The following is a 20,313-nucleotide window of genomic DNA, read 5'->3' as shown; positions in this document are numbered from 1 at the left end:
CAACCTGGGAAAGCAACAGGGATTATAAAAACTTTGATTCACTAAACTTCTCCTTTTTATGTTGTCAAGGCTCCAAATTAAAGGAGATATATTTTATTTCAGACTTGTTTCTTCCTTGCCTCAAAGTTCCCACAGTTCACACATATGAAAAAACAGGACACAACAAAAAACAGCATATGGATAGCAGACTACTCAAACCTGCTCTGCTGGTTGTTCTTCCTTCTTTTGGGCTTTTTGTTTAGATGTGGAATAAGTCTCTCATTCTCATATATATTGGAAAAGAGAGTTTTCAAAAGGTGTTATTTCAAAACAATATCCACCTATATCCCCTTTTTGCCCTCAACCTCCTTCAAAGGGAATAAAAAATTAGAATTACACTGACTTTGTGTGCATCCCTGGACCATGCTAATAGTTGCAGAGTCTATCTCACCAGTTTCCATGAACATTCTTCAGTGTTCCATTCTTCTACATGTTTTCCTGTCTTTCTCTTTACTACAAATGCATGTCAGATACCTGACATTCTCCTTCTTATTACTAACACAGGAAAATGCTAACCAATGCACAAATTTTTAGCACTACTAGGTGCTAAAAACCCCTTGATCAGCTTTCACTACCCTGAAGTTTTTGGTCTCAGTTGCCTGCTTCCCTAGTCACTACTGCTGCCTTGAGAGAACAGTATCAATGAACATCAGGCACTAAAAAGATTTATCTGCATTTGAAATTAATGACCCTGCCATCAGTCAATTATTCCCCTGACCACTTTCTTTCTAATGGTTGCAGCATTTTTTTCTTAAATCATGTAATCTATTATCATAGGTATTACTGCGAATGGCAAATTTAATGTAACCTGAACATCTTCATATGATAATTCTTGCTCATTCAATCACCCTTTCTTAGAAAAGGCATGCATCCTTCAAAACAGACATCTTATCCTAAGGAAGAAAGTATACTTAACTTGACTGTCACTATATTTATATTTACTAGTCAGGAAAGTACATTTATCCTCACAGCCAGGAACCAATACATAAAGCAGTAAAGGTGAGGCCAAGACTGAAGCATAAGGAGAAATCCAAATCATCTCACCCTGTTAAGAGAAGTCGCTCAGAGTTAAAAAGAGTAAGAAGTCCAGAGTACCCCTTGCAAGTTTTCTGACAATTTCTTTACATTTTCTCAGAAGAATTTGAGTAGATCTAAACTGTTTTCTTAATTTTTATGTTCTAAAACAAATAATCATCACTGAAGAATCAAATGCTATCTCTTATGCCCAGCAATGTCAAAGATTTTCTGATGTAACTGCTTGCTCTAATTCTGAGCAGTGAATAAAGGGCAAAACTCTCATGCAGTGAAGAATCCAGTACTTCTAGCAGCAAGCAGAGGAAACAAAAATCTTCTACAAAAATCTGCAACTACCATATAATTTTCATGTCAAACAGAGAACCAAGAAATAATTTTGACTAGCTGTAAGATCTGGATTATTTTTACCCACACTACCTCCAGTGCAACAACTTGGAGCTATTAAGGTGATTTTAAATTTAGAACAGAGATCAGAGTTCTGATCTCTCTTATTGTAAATAAACTTTGGCTGAAATCTGCTAATTAACAATGTTAAAAAATACACCAGTAAAGATCTGAATTTGCTTAATGTTGAAGCACACTGACTTCATCTGCATAACTTTCAATTTATCTCACACAATTGACAAGAATCTATTAATATATAGGTCTGACTACATACTGTGAAAAGCAAGACATTGGTTTTGAGCATTCCTACATATAGTATAAGTTTAAGTAAAAGGCAAGTATATCGTTTCCAGCTCCACACTGGAAAACATCTTCCACCCATATAGCTCTAATGAACACAGTAGACATCTTTCACAGATGTTAACAGAAATTAATTTACCAGGTATTCCAGAACTAGGGCTAGCTTTTTACCAAGTAACTTTGCATCCAGTAACTTTTGCACCAAGTAACTTTAACTTCAGACACTTACTTACATAAGTAAGCACTTATACACTCTCTTAAACTGGTTTTCGCACCAAAAAGCAAGGGGATTTAAAAAACACAGCAAACAAAAAAACAACAATCAAACTAAATCAAAACCAAGCAAGCCCCACACGAAGATGCCTAGCACTCCCAGCTCATACTTGTAGAAGTAACTGCATGATTGAGCATGCCACAGGATCAGACTCTTAACACATATGGAACCAGAGATCCAGCTGATGAAGGTCAGCTGGCTTCATGGCAAAGCAGCCATTTATTATACTTCAGTAGCGATCTTAAACTTCACAATAATTTCCATTTGTATCTCAACTTTGGAGGTTTCTTGCACATCCTCCATGCTCTGACATAACAAATGCTGAGAACATATGTTGGCAGCTGAGGACAAAACAATCACAGTTTCAAATACCTACTATCTGCTGTGAAGGAAGTTCCATGGCCTGAATCAATAGCATATAACAGAAAAGAAATCATGGGTTTCTGCAGTACAGTGGTTATTTTTTTCATATTTAAAACTAAAAATAGAAGCATAATTATGCATAATTTATACATAATTTTATTGCAAGAAAAAACCCCAAAACTTTAGGGTACAGAATAGCAAAATTAAACCTCACGGCGAGGATAAGATGGCATTGTTTCAGGTACACTGACAGAATTGTTGCTATCCATAACCGGTTCTTACAATTTAATACACATATATGAAACAAACAGAATTTTTAATGTGTTCCCTAATTATTACAATAATTGAATCAGAGAGATTTTCTTGAGTTCAAAAAAGCATATTATTTGATACAAGAATTTAAGGCATATATAAAACAAGCTTCTTTTCTAAGTAAGAGTAAAATGTAATAATTTTTCATTAGATTGCAACAAATTAAAGAATCTGTGTGTCACAAAGTCCCCCAAAGACTTCTTTCTGTAGAAGTAAAAACACATTAGTGTAATTTGTAAAGATGATTAGTGTGGGGCCCTCACTCTAATCTATACTATGTATTTATCCCTTAAATCCAGGCAATTTGTTTTTAGATAAAACATATAATAAAGTATTTATTTCTCAGAGAAGAGAACCCTTAAGCAAAATTTGTTTGGATCCAAAGCCTTCTTACACTACTTTTATCATGTATTCTACTTTGCCTGGCTTTCTAAACCTTTTAACCCATGTCACAATTTATTAATCACTATTTAATAATTAGAATAATTCTCTTATTAACTGGGTATTTCTTTTCATTCTTCTAAGGCACCCTGCAGTCCAAGACAAGGAAAGCTCTTTGTTGATTAGTTATTTAAGACCAGCAACAATAACTATGCAGGAAAGAAAGGTGCTTTGAGAGGATTACACAAAGCTAGTTCTCAACAGCACCAAGCCAAAAGCAGCAAATTACAAACCCACATACTTCATTGCATGTAACCAAATTGGCTGGTTGAAATGCTAATTGCCTTTCAGCAAAGCTAAAGGCAGACAGAGGACCCTGTGCTTCAGAGAATGACAAGCATTTTTTACCCCACTTCTGCACCATTGTCTTGCTGAGAATTCTTCAAAATCTATTCATAAAGGTAGCTCTCTTCCTAACCTTTAAAAATGTGGGAAATTTCTAAAGCTCTTACCAATACCTCAGATCTGTTGGCCTGCCAAACCCGTAACAGATGGCTGAATTAAGGCCATCTTAAATCCCTAATGAAGTAAAGCTTGAAACAATTCAGAGCAGTAACATATTGGACCAGTCCAAGATAAGTGACTGAGAAGTTTCTTTTGCCATCAGAAAATGAGAGTCATAACAGCTTTCTAATTAATGAATTTATACAAGATTAGATAAACAAAAATATCATGGTATAGGACAAATATACATTGCTGTTACATTCTTGAGAAAATTCTGTCCTGATTAAAATAATCCACAAATACAAAAGCTCTGATAAACATGCAAAGCATCTTCTTTGCTGTTTAATTTCACTAGATAAATTTAGCCTGTCAAATATGCCTGCTTCAGTAAATACCAGCATACTTATCTTAACTACAGCCTTGGTTTGGATTTTCAAATTGTTTCAGTACAAGAAAATACAAGAACTTTAGTTTTATAGGAAATACTCATAAGCCCATCTATTAAGCATTTTTTTCATATTTTTCATTTTTTCATATTTCAGACTTATAGCTTGAAAATTCTATCTGAAACTGCCTCAAGTTCTCACACACAAAGTTAGCTAGATCTTGGAAGTGTTTATTTACACAAAGTATTTCCCAGTGATATTATCCCCTGAGAAAGTGACTTAAGCAAGTGAGAGTTTGCAGAAGTTTGCAAAAACATTTGTGATTTAGTATTTTTTTTCCCAAATAAAATATGTTACAGTGGGTCCACCTGGAGTAAGACAAATGGCAGGTAATATTGTTTTCCCCTGTCAATCTTTTTTTTTCTTTCCTTAAGAAATAGTAATGGCACTCCTATTAGACAGACGTAATTCTTGAATTTTTGGAACTATGACAATGCCTACAACTGACGGCAGTGTCTTTGTAAAATTCAGTTTTATTATGGAGATACTATAGAGCACCTGACTCTTAATATATATTGAGAGAAGCATTTAGACACTATATATGCTTATTTCTAGAGAGGAAAAGAACTGATATATTCATGTGTATATGACAGGTTTTTATATATATATATATATATATATATATATATATATATAATTTTTATTTATATTTATATACAGTTATATATATATACTGGCTATGCTATAATTGGCCGGTCTTGTAGAGTTGTAATGCAAGTACAATTTCTACAAATGAGTACAGCCGATCAAGAGGATTACACATGTAAAAATAATTATATATGTGATCATATTTTTAGAAGGTCAAGGCCTAATAGTCCATGAGCAAATAATTTCAGCATATATTTTTTATTTACTATTGCCTACCTATGTTTTTGTTTTTCTTAGTGAACAACTAAATTGACTGATACCAGGAACACCCTGGAAGAGGCTGGTATTATTCAGAAATAAAATTTAGCTAAATTGCATCAGATACTCTACCTCAAATAATAGCAAGAGTCATACATAAATTTTACTGTTCCAAGGCTTTCCAAAACACCTGGGACTAAAACATTTCTGATGTAGCTGAGACAAATTTTAAATTTCCCTTTCTTCAAAGGGAAGAACATATTTTTCCAATTTTTCAATGAAACATTCTAAAATTAAAGTTCTGTTAAGCTCATAGACAACTTTTAAACCATGCTTTTTAAATATCCCTTTATTGTTACCACGTCACAATTCTGAACACCAGTGGTAGCTGGGTAACAATGTCAAAGGTGATTTATAGACCATCAATATTTTTCTCACAAATTGCTATAAATCATGGCTGCCCAATGAATGAGATCCTCACAGACCTCTGTAGTGGTACTCTTCTTTAGTGTTACACAACTAAAGGAATATGCTATCATAGCTTATCCAATACTTTAATTTCAGTCATCATATTTACATTCTAAGTAAAATATTCATGTAAGCATTTGTAGGTTTAAGCACTCTATTTTTTTAATGGAATTCCAAATCAAATAAAAACATACTGAATATAATAAGCTTAAATAAAAATCCATGGGTAGTAGAGATTTTAATACAGGCTATGATTTAGACCCAGTCCTGAAAATTTATTTCAAATAAAGCTTACAACAATTTCTCAGGGAAGAATTGCACAGTAGATTTGAATGCATGAGGATCAATCTCATTCACTAGCACCAACAATTTGAAACTCCTCCAACATTGTTTTTCAACCTTAAAAATACTGATAGCACAAATAAACTGCCCAACACTAGATTTCACAAAAACAGATAACATTTTCCCATCGATTTTCATGTGTCCAGGACAGAGACCACACTGACAATCTAATAAGCATGTGCTCCCATTATCGATGTTAATTAATTTTTTCAGAGGTAACTTTAGTAAACATTATTGATATCTTCATCTAAAGCTATTAAAACACAAAAGTGTATCAGAAAACTGCTAAAGCACAAAACTGTGCTTTAGAAATCTATAAAAACATAAATATCAGTAACAACTACAAATTAGAAATTTTAGACCCTTGAAATGTGATAGCTCTTATATTATCAAACATTTGACAGTTTCAATTTTAAGCCTATTATGCCACGAATTATTTTATTTCCTCAGGAATCTGGTTCTTTTCAGTCTTTCAACGCTAAACTCTGTTTAGTAGGAGAAGCTTGTTCTAGGCTTAAGGGACAGATAAACTAAATATATCACACTCTACCTTCAGTTCTTAAACTGTCCTCATGGCCGAGTCCCAAAATACTTAATACTTAACTAAAAGATCTATTCTAGAAAACATGCATAAAGTACTATCAAGAAAAAAAACCAAAAACACTTTTGGCTTCTATATAATGAATAGGATTTTTTAAAATCACATGTTATTTTATATCTGCACTATAAAGCAATTACAGACTCATTAAAAAACAATGACTGATTTTTGGCAAGCAGTTCCAAATACATTTGATCTTAACTTTATCTGGGTTAGCAAGAGTGCATTATGCAATGTCTTACATAGAATCAACACATCAAAAGCAAGAAGCAAAAGCAGTATTTCTAATTGTAATCACTTACATCTCATATTGTAATTAATAATGTTTAAAATTCATTCCTTATTAGACAATGACTTGAAAAATTCATTCTTACTTTCAACTCACTCTCCTTTAAAACACACAGTGCATAGGCAGCTCCTACCCTTCTATTTTCACCTAATTTAAATTGCCAATGTTTTATTCTTTTTGAGAGTCAAAAATTGTTGGCTTCAGACTGAGCTGCATCCTGATAGCTTCCCCTGAGAACAGAATTTTCCACTGGAAAGACTACCGTCTCCACCCTGCCTGGCTTTGCAGAGCAGGAAGAGAAGCTGCTGGAACAACAGAAACCTTAGCAGACTGTCACCCTCCAGCAGCCCCTCATGGATGGATGAGCGACAGGCTCAGCGTCTGCCGCTGCTAAACCCCGTCCCTGCCGCAACAGGTGCTGCCTGCAGAACATCAGGTTGGACAGGGAACATCTCTGCAGCTGATACAGGATGCTTCCAAAGCAACTACTGCCTCAGAGAGAGGGACAATAAACGTACCTGGACCCTGGGACAGGAACATCCGCGTCTTCTGGACTCCGACAGCCGTCTGCACACCCACTGTCACTCACGCATTATGCATTCCCGTCTCCTACTCCTCCCTCTGTTCTGAGCAGCGCCCAGCACTCTCCTCCCTCTCCTGACCGCTGCTGCCTTCCCACTGCTGTGGAGATAAAAAGGGGTGGGATGGAAGAGGACAGAATTTTTTCAAAGCCCAGCAACTGCCGCTGCACTGCCGTAGTTGAGATAGAGCCAGCCCCTCCCGCCAGCGCCTTGGCAGGTCCTCCACTCAGCTTGGGCTGCACTGTTGTATTATTCTGTACAGCAAAACTGACAGGTTTTATTATTGGATTATGACAGATTTTGGATTCAAGTTCTCAGTGGCACCCGAACATGCAGCTCATCTTAATTCACAGCTATTCAGTGCTCAGGGTGGAGAAACAATTCTCTGCTAGAGAAACAATTTCCAATCCTAGATAAAGCATTTCAGACTCACTCCAGCTAATATCAGATTCATATTTAACGGTCACCACCATCCCAAGAAAATCCTGAGCCACAAGACAGAAACAAAGGCAACACTCAGATATTGTCAGTGTTCGCCCCCAAACACACAGATTCTCACTTAAGAGCATATAAGTATCAAAATTTCTTCTTATCCAGTAAAGGAGAGAAGGAATGAATAGAGCACAGAAGTATTCAGGCAAAACCAAGACAGAATCTAGTATACTCTATGCCTCCTGATGTCATTAGCCTAGTCACTACATCAATCTGTACTGAGCTATGATAATTCGGGAATAATGTAAACAGACATGGAAAGGTAAAGAAAATGCTAGAGAATGATGAAAGGTTAGAAAAATTACTTAGTAAAAAGCATTTTACTAAAAACAATTTGCTTATAAAAAATGATGTTTATAGTAGAAGCATGCCACCTAACAAGCCATCCAGCCTAGTGTAGACTCATAGCACAATAGGATGAAGTGTCTCTAAGAGGTGGTTATTTCCCTCCTCTGACAAAATAGGGAGTCCAAATAGTTATCTCAGACTACTACCTAGCTTTGTTAGGTAAGAAGAATCTCTCTATTGACGCTGTATACAGCTAAAGAGAAAAATCAATGTTGATAAATAAAAATTTGCAGTATAACTGATAAAGTCATGGACAATCTAATATGCATATGGAAAAGTAGACATTAATAATCACAAAAAACTCCAGTTCTTAAGAGTTGAGGAAATATTGAGATGATTCACCTAACATTACAAAAATTCTCTTTTAAAAAAAACTTCAAGTGTATTTTTTTGCTTCTAAACAAAAAAGGAATTCAGGTGCTGTGCATGTAAAAGGAATTCAGGTTGTTCTCTTTGGTAGTCTGTTTTATATGTTTAATCACTTCTTGCACTAGTTCACCTGGGTTTATATCTGGTCATATTTTTTTGATCAATACTTTATTATGCATATTCATCTTGAAAAAAAAAAAAAGGAGCAAGAAGCATTCCTTCTAAAGCCAATACTAATAGTATTGGCTTTAGAAATGCAAAATTTTCCACCAGTCAGAATTTAATGCATGAACATGAGAGATAAGCACCATGTTTTTCAATACCATGCTGTTACTATATTTCAGCTTTAAAATCTAAATACCATATTGTTTTTCTTCTGTGGATCAACTGGCCGAAAGGATACTAGAGGTATAAGACTATTTTTATCTTTTATTCTACAATGTTGTTTCAGCTTATATGATTTACCTTATGTTTTCCTCTTTTCATCCAGTTTTTGTACAAAGCTCACCTCCTACTAGCTATCAGAGGGGCTGCCTTAGCAGTCATTAGTTCTCAATCACAGAAGGCCTGAGCACATTAAACATTGCTAATTACTGAGCTGGAAAGCTAAGGATGAATGAGAACTCAGACTTGGGCTCAGTAATTCATGTGGTTATTCTCATGGACTCTTTCCACAAGACTGCATTCAGACCCAAAAGGACTGCACCTTTTGCTGTGCCCTCTGACTCAACACGTGGTACACTCCATGTTTTCACTCAAACTCTGAGGATTTCCTAGTTACTTTTTTTCATTTTCATCATACCACTCCAGGGATCTGTGCTTCCTTTTGTTACATGTGAAGATGAGAGAAGCTACCATAGGATTTTGTCAGTGATAGTCCTCAAGCAGCTGGAAGGATGATGGTGATTGACATCAGACACTCTACACACACACTTTTAACAAATCAGCATGCAGCCCACACTGCACTCCCAACCCTTACAAATGTCAGAGACAAACAATCAGGACTGGTATTGGACCTACAATGGATCTGGCATTGCACAGAATTATGCCTCCAGGTCAGCCTTAGCTTCTCTTTTCAATAAAACCAGTAAATAAGGTATATTAAGTACACACCTCACTTCTTTGTTTGTTTGGATACCCTTTGTTCTGAAATCATTAAAACTCTGTAAGCAAAAAATGGCTCTGCTGCAAGTAAACCAATACTGAAAGTGCCAGAAACAACAGACCCCAGTTTGTTTGTTTGTTTTGAAACCTTGCCTTTTCCCTTCATTTGGCATCATCTGAAAGAAAAGACCATAGAAGAGGGAGTTAGAAACAAATTCCTGAGAAAGAACACATGACTTAAAGAAGCAAGAAGAAAAAAACACCTTACAAAGGTTTTTCAGGCATGTGTACTTTCTCTTCTTTGCATTTTTGTTTCTATTAAGTAAGATTTTTCTGTTTTATCAGTGCCATTTGATTTTCAGTAAGAGGTACTGAAATATTAATCTACAAATATCAAAAAACAAAAATAAATGCTATAATATTTTTTTAATTCATAAATGCCACTAAAATTCACCTGTGTTTTCACCTGCAACATCCAAGCTTCAGAATTCTGGGCTAAGCACCTATTTGGATGCAAGTACCAAATAAAGAGATTAAAAAAATTTTGAAGTTTTGGTCCTGCACAGGTTCAACTACTCAGAACAAGGAACAAGAAGCATGTGCATAGCTCTTTCATAGATCAATGCTTAATTATGATATAACAGACAAGTTATTTTTACCTTTTATTTATAAATCAAGTTCTCCAATATGATGCACTTCAAAAATACATAATATCCCCCAGACTAAGGCAGATACTGAAGCTCATCTTGCTTCTTCACAGAGCAATCACAAGATATAGAATATTTTCCTCCAAGAAATTAACTTGGTCTTGGTAGTCAGCTGTTAGTTGTTTGTTTGTGTGTTTTTAAAGTGGATTTTCTTTGAATGATGGTCCATGGTGCTGAGTGTTTTTGCAAGATAAACCATGCTAGAGACAGCCACAAGCACTAATATCCTTCCCTGTGCATGTGCAGCATGTGCTCAATTTTTGATTCTGATTTGTTTGTTTTGCTGACATCTAGGTTGCATTTCCCTTTCTCCCTTATTATTTAGTGTGATTCACACTGGGGACCACTTCCAACTGGCAGTATTGAAAGAAACAGCAGCCAGAACTATAGAACATGGCTTTAGTAGCATAGTCTTCAGGGAACTATGCTAAGTCAAGCTTTAAAAGAGGGCAGAACCAACCAAAACTTATACCAAAGAGGTGTGCTCATCTCACAGCCTGACTAGTCTGTACTAGCAGGCTTCTGACCTATCCCATAGCAGCTTAGGATCATGGTTGGGTTGTCTCTTTTTCAAAATGTGAAATGAGGTTTCTGATCACTTTTTGGTTGTTCTACCTGCACTCTCTGGAGACCCCTATCCAGCCTCCCAATGCCAGAGAAATGCAAAACCACTGCCAAGTGACACCTGACACCAGACACTTGCACTGCTCTTTTTCATGAACTTTACCACATCCTTTTGTTGGGCTGGGAATGCTTTAATGTCATAATCTTGATTTTACTGCATAGGTTCCTGATAAATAAACAAACACATGCAGGAAATACAAAAAATAGACAAATGCAAACAATGCTAATAAACTGAGAAGACTATATAACAAAATTTGAGTATTACACTTCTGACTGATCGGTTTATGCCAGACTAGTTCATGTGCTGACATATATAGGTAAACTCAGATATTGATCTTCTATTTTTTAGAAATGTCCAGGATTTAAGAAACTGAAAAATGAGAACTTTCAAGCATATAGTGCTCTTTTTCAGATGTTTTTTAATGTTTTTTCAGTGGACAAACATGAATTTGTTTGTGCTTCCTATGATCAATTTAATAAAGATTAACGTTTTTATGGTACAGATCCTTACTTGTATGCAGATAAAGCATGCTGATGTTAACATTTTAAAAGAGCTTTTAACATAAAAACTTGAATTACTCCTAGTATTCGGAAAAAGAAAATAGTTCCTAGCATCTGCTCATTAAAGGCTGCTATATTTTAACTCACATTACAACAGAAACACTATTCATATAATCATAAGTTTTTGATTAATGAATTCTCATTTGACAAGACTTCCACAAAAAGTGACATGGCTTTTTAAAAATGTCAATTTAAATATTAAACTGTACGAAAAATGAACACTTAATGAGAAAATAACTGCCTTGTTTCAAATTAGTGCATCTTAGATTTGGGTGATCAAGCTCATCATGCCATTTTGAGACAATTTACATCATTTATGTCACTCTAATGATGCAAGAATGTCATCTGTGAAGGGTTGGTATGGTCTTACAATGTTACATAGCTCATTTCAAACCAAAGTGCATGCTTACTGGCTTGTGTGCCATGTGAAGAAACAGCAAGATGAGAACTTGTCAAGACCTGCCTGCCTGCTTCTCTTATGCAGTGACTGCTGCTAAATGAAGTCGCAGTCTTGCTTCTTCAAGTGCGTTCACCTCTTCATTTGCAGTGTGTCACTGATAACGTACATTCTATCCAGAAAATAAGTATTACAAGTATAACCTAAAAAAAATCCATCGAAACACACAACTTCTGAGCATGTCAAGCACTAGACTGTAAATTCAAATAGAATGGTTAACAAAAGCACATTTTTTGAAGGTAAGATATAATAAAAATATTAAAACCTCTCTATATCTCCTGCATCTAATTTTGTCTTAATTTCAAAGTCCTCAAAAACTATTTAAAAACAAAAGCAAGAGGATTCCAGATGCTGTATACAACTTAACTTGCTTTCCCAGCTCACAACTAAGCATTCTGTTTGCTTCCTTTCGAATGAGGAAAAGAACTACTTGGAAACACAAAATCCCCTATATCTTTCAACTTAAGAATTGACTCTTCTCTTTTTAAGTGAAACATTGAAATGTTTTCTCACTAATTGATTACCTTCCCCCCTCAGAATTAAAGACAAATTACTTGAGAAACTGAAATTAAGTACCTACAATAAATACAAACTTTCAATGGAAAGCTCTAAGGCCAGAATTTTTGTTTCAGAAGTAATTATTTTCCATGTTTATGAATTTATTTTCCTGGCTGTGTGGAATCCTGGCATTCATCCTTGCCTGTACAAAGAGGTGCTGAAACAATTTGGCATTCCAATGCTGAGATGGTGCTTCTGAGGACTGTCAAGCACACAAAGGAGAAAATAATAAAACAGTGCTAATACAGTAGATAACATGCTTATTTTGGAGTTGGTCTCCAAGGGAAAGAATATAACTATTGTCAATAAATCTGCTTTTCATACATACAGTTTCATTTGTGCTTTGAAGACATTCACAATTTCCCTCTATTAATATAATACTCGATCTGTAACATTTTAAAATGTTATTTCTAATTAAATAATTGTATGCCATTGTTTTTTATTAAAGTCTTTCTAAAATGTAATGCATTTATAATAATTTATTCCCTGTGACACCTGAAATTTGAGTACCTCAAATGCAAGCAGATTGAAAATAAAACCACTTAATTATTTTTATACTGCAAAGAATCCTAAAGCAACTGCATATAAAAGTTCTAAACATGATTTGTTATTTGCTATCTAGGTATTGCAAAAGCCCACATTGATGCAGGCACACCATCTAATGCATAAATTTTCCTACAAAATATAACTCATGTAACAGCACTATGAAACACATTTTCTCACCGTCTTTTAATTTGTGGCATTCCAAATCAAAAGAGAGGTTGTTCAGGCAAGAAATAAAACCATTCCATGGGAAAGTGATATACAAAGGAAAAACTACTGAAATGCATGTTTAGGGCAAAGAGTATAAAATAATAAATCCTATATTGTTTAAAATCTGTATAAGATCAGCTAACTTGATCTTTTAAAGTTGTTTCCAGTTTACACTCATCATGTGTGGTGCTTCCCTGTGGCTTGTTATTCTACTTCAATGGCAGAGGGAGGAAACCAGCAAAGCTCAGTAACCATACTGCATAGCTCAATGTAACCATGGAAGCATTTGTCCATTTGCCAGAGCCTCTCCATAACGATTCAACCATTCATTTCATTGAATCAATATTGAAGCTTTTAAGATTTATTACTTGAGTGAGGAGGAAAACTAATAAAACAGACTCTTTGTTGCTTCCCATTAAATACAACTTGTCACAGTAGGCATATTAATATCTTGCATACACTTTACTGATGCCATGTGGGCTATGTTACTGTCTCTCCTGATGAAGATTACTAGTAACATATTTGCATTCACATCCCTGATACTTTCTAAAAGAATTAAAGGTTTCTGATGTGTTCTACTGTCCCGTATAGAAACTAAATCAAATAGAAAGACAAAAGTTGTAAGAAAATGAGAGTGGGAGGAATCTATTTTAAAATTCATGAACATGCTCCCTTCCAAGAGTCTGTTTCAAGTAGATCATTCTCATATTTATGTCATAAACTGAATATTTGTAATCATATATTAAGTGCTTTAAAAAGTTGAATGAGATTATTTATTTTACAAGTATTTTCGTATTTTTAAATATATATATATATATATATAATATATATATATATATATATTAAATATATATATATATATTTATCCAGAAATGACAGATGCAAAATTGAAACAAACATGTTTTGTATGAAAAACAACCATTTCTTAAGCTGTATACTGGTAAGTATTTGATATTACAAATAGCTATATATGTTTTTTGTTGTAATCAATTTTGTGTGGAAAATTTGAAAGGCAGCATAGTAAGATGTTTACAACTACTTATTACTAATATCAGGAGCAGAGAGTATTAATCCAACAGTTTCATTTAGACTTATATGCCCTTATAGGTGAAAATGGAAGGCTCATAAACAAAGAGTTTACCAGGCTGTGGATGTCACACCTGTTTCTATATAGAAGATTTTTATGACTCTGAATCAGACCCTTTCCATGAGATAGCCTCCCTGGTCCTGCTCCCACTCCCTTCTATTATTCCCTTTCCCTTTGATAAAAAGCTGCTCAGCATATACCACTCTTCCAGCCAAAAGCAGCTTAAAACAAAGGATGAAAGTAATGCTAGGATATTTCAGAGAATTCTCTTCCGTGCCTATAGGCCTCTGCTCACATGGTAAGAACAGAAGAGGCATGGAAGAGGCAGCTGCAGAGCTGACAGGATTGCAGGGGCACCAACGCCAGTATGAGGGCACTTTCCCACTTCCCAGTGGAATGATATCAAAGGACAGTTTGCCAGAGAAAGCTTTTGTCAGCTGTAGCTGCAGGTAACATGTACCAATATGGAATACATTCACTGTAGAAACTTGTGAGGAAAGTCTGTATCAACTAAGATACAACCTTTGTCAATATGGTATATAACATAAGCAGGTTTAAAGGGTTATAATATCAGCAAGTTCAGAAACAGACAGGTTTACAGATTTTGGCTTTAGAGAATGCACAGTCACAAAGCAACAAAGCACCTATGGAGCTACTTTGTCATTTTATCTCCATATGTGACCGGATCTTACTGCTTTTACTCATCTACACAGAAGTATTCCCTTCCTTCAGGCTGGATGTACCCTGAAGGCATCCCTGCCAATGGGGGATCTACACATAAGCTGCCTGCAGCCTCAGGTTTGCCCCACTGGCCCAAGATCCAGAAGCATTTTATACCCTTTTGTATGCCGACATGTACCAAAGCCAATTGCAGTCATCAGAGCTCTCTCGTTTCTCCTGTAATTCCTACCTGGTGTGGCTCTTAGTAGAAATCACACTGACCATCAAAAACAGCTGCAATAGGGGAAGATGTGGAGACCCAAGTATCTTTTGTCACAGACATAAAATTTCATTATGAAGACATGAAGATATTTGTAATATGTAGTTCAACAAGGATTACAAATAGATCTCCTCCACGCTCTCTCCCTGTAAATACAAAACTCACAACTGAATGTTTGTGTTATCAATATTAGTGGAACAGGAATGAGAGTATTACAGTAATAGAGTTCACCGGATAGGCTGGTTCCATTAAAACAAGTCATATTAACACTGCTGAATACCTTCAAAGCTAAAATAAAGGTCTTCTGAATCATTTTCATCTGAAGAAACTCAAGCAGAGAAGCCGCTCACCATAAGTGTCCAATGTGATTCTGTGACTGGGAAAGAAAAAACAAGCATGTGTCATCTTCAGACACATCAACAGCAGATTAGTGACAAGTAGTTAAGATGGTGGAATTACTTTTGTACGTGGAACTAAAGGGGTGGATATTTGAAATTGCATAAATACTGGTATCTGCATTTTAAAAACAATTATGTAACTCAGGGAGGATCTAAATAAATCAAATTCCCAGAAACTGAGACCTAGAGAAAGAAAACAGAAGTCAACAAACTCTGAATGCTTAATCAATTGAAAACAAATGAGATGAAGACTTGAAGACAGTGCAAATATTACCTGTGAAGAAAAAGAAGATAAATACTGAAAGGTTTCCTTACTTTACGCAGGAAAAACATATGAAATAGTAATAGCTATTGACTGGATTTATTACAGTCATACAGTAAAAATTGGAAAAAATTTGTGATAATCTTTAAAGCAAACAAACAAAAGCCAAAAACCAACCAACCAAAAAACCCCAAGGAAAAACCTCAAACAACCAAAAAAAAAAACAAAACCCAAACCCACTCCAAAAATAATTTCATCTATTACATTACCAAAACAGTTATTCATCAACAGATAGGAATTCCAAATCTAATAACTAAATCCATATGTGAATAATTTGAAAGACATTTTCGAGAAACTATACTGCATTTTCCCATACTTTTTACCATAACTGAATGGGCTCCCTGATAGATTTTCTTATTCAGAGGGTACTTAAGCAGTAAATCAGAAGCAAATATGCAGTTATTTACAGTTTTTGAAAATAAAATATCAAACAACCAATCCACCCTACTGGCTGCATTGTGAAAGGCACACAGCATATTTCTATTATCAATACACATTAATGTGTATTGTTACTGATTCCTGTCAAGTAACCAAAGGGGAACAGCAAATATGTACAGTATCACACAGGGAAAATACAGTCTCAATCCAATTGTATTTTTTCATTTACTGTCATTTAAACTATAACAATAATAAATTAAACAAATACATTCTGGATCATTTTAAGCCATTTTTCTTTTGTTGGACCCTTGCTAAATAAAAAGGATTTATGGTAGTTTTGAGGATCAATGGTTGGACTTAATGATATTAAGGGTTTATGATTATAGCTAAATGTATATATGCAAATATTTCTACCGGAGAACAGACTATACGGTGTCTGTAGATTTAGCATTATTTGCTTCTTGCATACTTTTATAAAGATCTTGAAAAATTCCTCTTACTGCATCTTACAGTCATGTCTTAATAACTTCCTTTGGTGTGTACTGGAGTTGCAGAGCTACCTTGACATTACTATTTCCTACAATTGTACTACCATTGTACTGCCAATTACCTAGCAGAGAAGCAGAGACAGACAAAGGCTGTACATGTATTTCTGTGTGAATCTCTTAACGAGTAAAAATTTATCTTGTCATTCAAGGAATTAAAATATACATTTAGACACTTTGACACTAGTTATTGAAATGCAAATCTAGACTGGTGGCACCAAATCATAGAATGACTTACAAAAACAGTGGTGGCACATGACATGGGATAGCTTCCAGATGGAAAGAATACGTTTGGGATTTTAATAAAAAATTACTAACAAGTTATATCAGCCCCCCCTCCACATTTTCCTTACAACTCCTTTCTAAAAATTTCTTAAGATCTTCCTAATCTTTCTATGTGTATACTTCCAAGCTCTGATCAGGCCACACAAGAAATAACATGACCAAGAGGAATGTGGTACAGATCCATGCAGATGCTGTTGAAATGCCATGGTGTGATTAACACTGACCCTCTTGCTCATTGAGAATGCACTATTAGGATATGCAAAGTAACTTACATGGGAATAGAGAAAGGCTGTATTCTTATTAGCATTCATGGGAGCGATGCAGCCCCAGTCTTGTTCATCAGGTTTGGAATATACTCTTTTGTTATTGATGGGAAAATGTCACCAGTTACAAATGGTTACACACATGGGTGTAGCAGGGTCAAAGCAAACTCCAGTACTTTTTTCCCATTCTAAGGCAGAGTGCTGCTTCAGCAGTTCTTTTTTGACCTGGTGGTATACCTCTGTAGATAAAAGAAATGGTGAAATTCCCTGTTCCTGATCTTTGCTGTAGCCTCACAACCCAAAGATTAAAAAAAACCTCCAAAAGGATATTACATTAGTGGTGCATGATGGGTCAATCATTAGACACCACTGCAGGCACCCTTGCGTACAAACTCTGACTTCAAACTCCTCTACCGATCCACCCGCAGCTCTGATGAGTCTCATAAAACAGTCTTTCAAAAGCATGAATAGGATCTGAGTCATCAGTTTCCCAGCTACAGATAACTGCAGTTACTTCACTTCTATTACTAAAGCTTCCTTTAGAAAACAAAACAGAACTGCTCGGTGCTGCAAATGTTCCTTACAAGTTATGGTACTTCTTAATAGATGAAATCCTAAATCTCGAAGTTAAAATTAATTTTCCTCAAGATCCCACAAGAAAACTTTGGGCTTATGGGAAATTAATTCAATTTTGTTATCTTCAACACTGCTCTTTCCAGAAATACAGTGGTGGAAGGCTCATTCTACCTGCATTTAGCATGCCCAAAAATAAAATCATTCTGGGACTCCTACAAATATGTTCACACATTTGTCATGTAATCTGACAATCCAAGCTTTGTTGGATACCAGCTTCTATCTAAATCTTCAGTGCAGCTGTGTTAATCAGCACAAGCTGTGCTTCTGACCCCTGATAAAAATAGAAAGCTTATTTCTGAGCAGGCTTTGATTGGTAAGATGCTATGAAAGAAGAAATTGCGCCAGTCTAGGAGAAACGACACTGTTCACAGTTAATTACACCTGAAACACTCAGCAAGGAAAATGTTTTGTGAGCCCAAGTGTCAAGAAAATACCCTTAACTAGGCCTCTAAATGGTTTAGAAAGTGTCTGGACTTATAAGAAACTTTGGTATGAGGAAATTCTGACTACACTAGGTATCCACTGGGCTCTTTTCACAAGTGTAGAATAAAAAAGCCAGAAAATTAGCTTCAATGAACTTGTAGGAACTTCCTGTAGGAACAATATCACATTTAAATGCTAGTACTACTCCGTGCTTCTTCACAAACAGCAGTGATCAGACCTGCATGAAATGGCCAGCTTGTTATTTTGTGCTGACTTCTGTAACTGAGAATATTTCTACTCTTTCAGGCAAACCTCTATGTTCTTGAGAGAAATGTACTGCTCATGTTGATGTTATTTGGCTAGGGAGTACCTAGACAGTCTTGTGAATGCCTTTATTTTAACTGATCGTCCCTTATATACAACAGAATACTATTTCAAGGTAGATACAATGTGTAATATATACACACAAAAAATGGGCTGACATACAAGAACACAACGTACCTTCACAGCTTGTTTTACAATATCTGGAAATGTGGCTTCAATTAAGCTTCTGTGGGTGTGAATGTGACACTTCATAGAGCTACACAATTGTAAGCTCTTATTTTTATGTCTTCAGACTCAAGACATCTGGTTTTCCAAAGTAAAGACATAAAAAAAAAATCTGTGTTTTTTAATATCAAACATATTTCTAACCACTTTGGTTGTTTAGCAAGGCTCAAAAACAAAAGAAAAAAACCCCAAACCCTAATTTAAAAGTACCATAAGATCAAATTTAATCTATTTTCAGATTAAAGAACCAGACCTGCAAACTCATTTGCCTTCAACAATTTTTTACAACATATTTAGCCTTAGAGCCATCAGTTTTTTTAATACTTTACTCCTGCTGTAATCCAAAACTTCCTGCTAAGACTGTGTCAGCAAAAATACACACTAAGTTAAATCTATCTAGGACATCCATCTGTTGCCTCAGCACCCCAAAAGCGGCTGACAGACCCCTACAGTAGAAATTATTCCGCTAGGAAAAGAAAGTTGAAATATCGACAGGGTTTCATTTGTGGTACCTCTGATGTGAGAAAGATCTATCAGTGAGGGCTAGATTTCTGTACCTCTGCAGTACTAGTGCTGAGGGGACAGGTGTGAAGGGTTTATAAAGAAACAGCCTGGCAGCTTCTGAAGGTGCAGCAAGGCTGTGAGAGCCAGGCGGGACTAAGAGATACAGAACGTGGAACTGCGAACGCTAGGGAAAAACAGTCTCAGAAGAACCTTTTTAATGACTCAAATACATGGCAACTTCGTACATCTGAGCAAACTATGTTTCTCCAGAAAGAGGATCAGCAAGAGCACACCGGGGGCTCCAGGAAGACGAGGGTGAAACGCTTCATCGCCCGGCAGCGCCGGCCCCGCGCTTCGGCCTCCAACGCCGAGCAGCTCAGCCAGAGCGCTCTCTGGGCCGCAGCGGAGCGGCGCGGGCAGTGCGGAGAGGACCAGTACGGAGCAGGGCGAACCGGAGCAGACTGCGCCAGCGCCAATCGGCACTAGAACGCGCTCTCCCGCCGGGCCGGCACCGTCGGCTAGGCACGGCCAAACCCCGGGGCCGCCTCCCGCCACCCCCGCCCCCTTCTTTGTGCGGCCGGCGCCTGGGCGTGGCCGCGCTGCGGACGTGGCAGCGCGGCCGCGACAGCGCGGCCGCCATCGCGGTGGGTACCATGTGGAGTGGGGGCAAGTAAAGCCGCGGTCCGGGGCGGAGCGGGCCGGCTGGGCACGGCACGGGACGACTCTCACCTCCCCACGGCGGCGTGGCCGGCGGTTGCTGAGCCTGGAGGGAGCTGGGCGGGGGCGAGGAGGAGGGGCCAGCGTAGGGCTCCCCGCGGAGGGCGCCACGCCTGCGGTCTGTTCCACAG

The 20,313-nt window shown here is 36.6% G+C and overlaps 1 protein-coding gene across 7 annotated transcripts in view; it reads right to left on the bottom strand.

Moving 5' to 3' along the window:
• ADGRV1 (adhesion G protein-coupled receptor V1) overlaps positions 1 to 20,313 on the bottom strand; it is a 288,663-nt gene extending 268,350 nt beyond the window's left edge. For 5 of the 7 annotated variants that reach the window (XR_011682574.1, XM_071448717.1, XM_071448721.1 and 2 more), the window contains exons 1-3: positions 20,195 to 20,313; positions 15,443 to 15,538; positions 7,100 to 7,262 (exon numbers count right to left, since the gene is read on the bottom strand). Coding sequence is in view for 4 of the 7 variants with exons in the window: in XM_071448717.1 (XP_071304818.1) it covers positions 7,100 to 7,121 (22 nt within the window). In the remaining 3 variants the exon portion in view is untranslated. Of the gene's footprint in view, positions 1 to 7,099; positions 7,263 to 9,484; positions 9,501 to 15,442; positions 15,539 to 20,194 lie in introns of those variants that run through there. The other 2 variants (XM_071448718.1, XM_071448719.1) reach the window with 2 other exon arrangements.

The sequence above is a fragment of the Agelaius tricolor genome, unplaced genomic scaffold (genome assembly GCF_023055355.1).
Source record: "Agelaius tricolor isolate 1412-34295 unplaced genomic scaffold, bAgeTri1.0.p SCAF_27, whole genome shotgun sequence".
NCBI classification, from domain to species: Eukaryota; Metazoa; Chordata; class Aves; order Passeriformes; family Icteridae; genus Agelaius; species Agelaius tricolor.
Note: the sequence above shows the minus strand (reverse complement) of the source record. Positions and strands in the feature narration are given on the sequence as shown.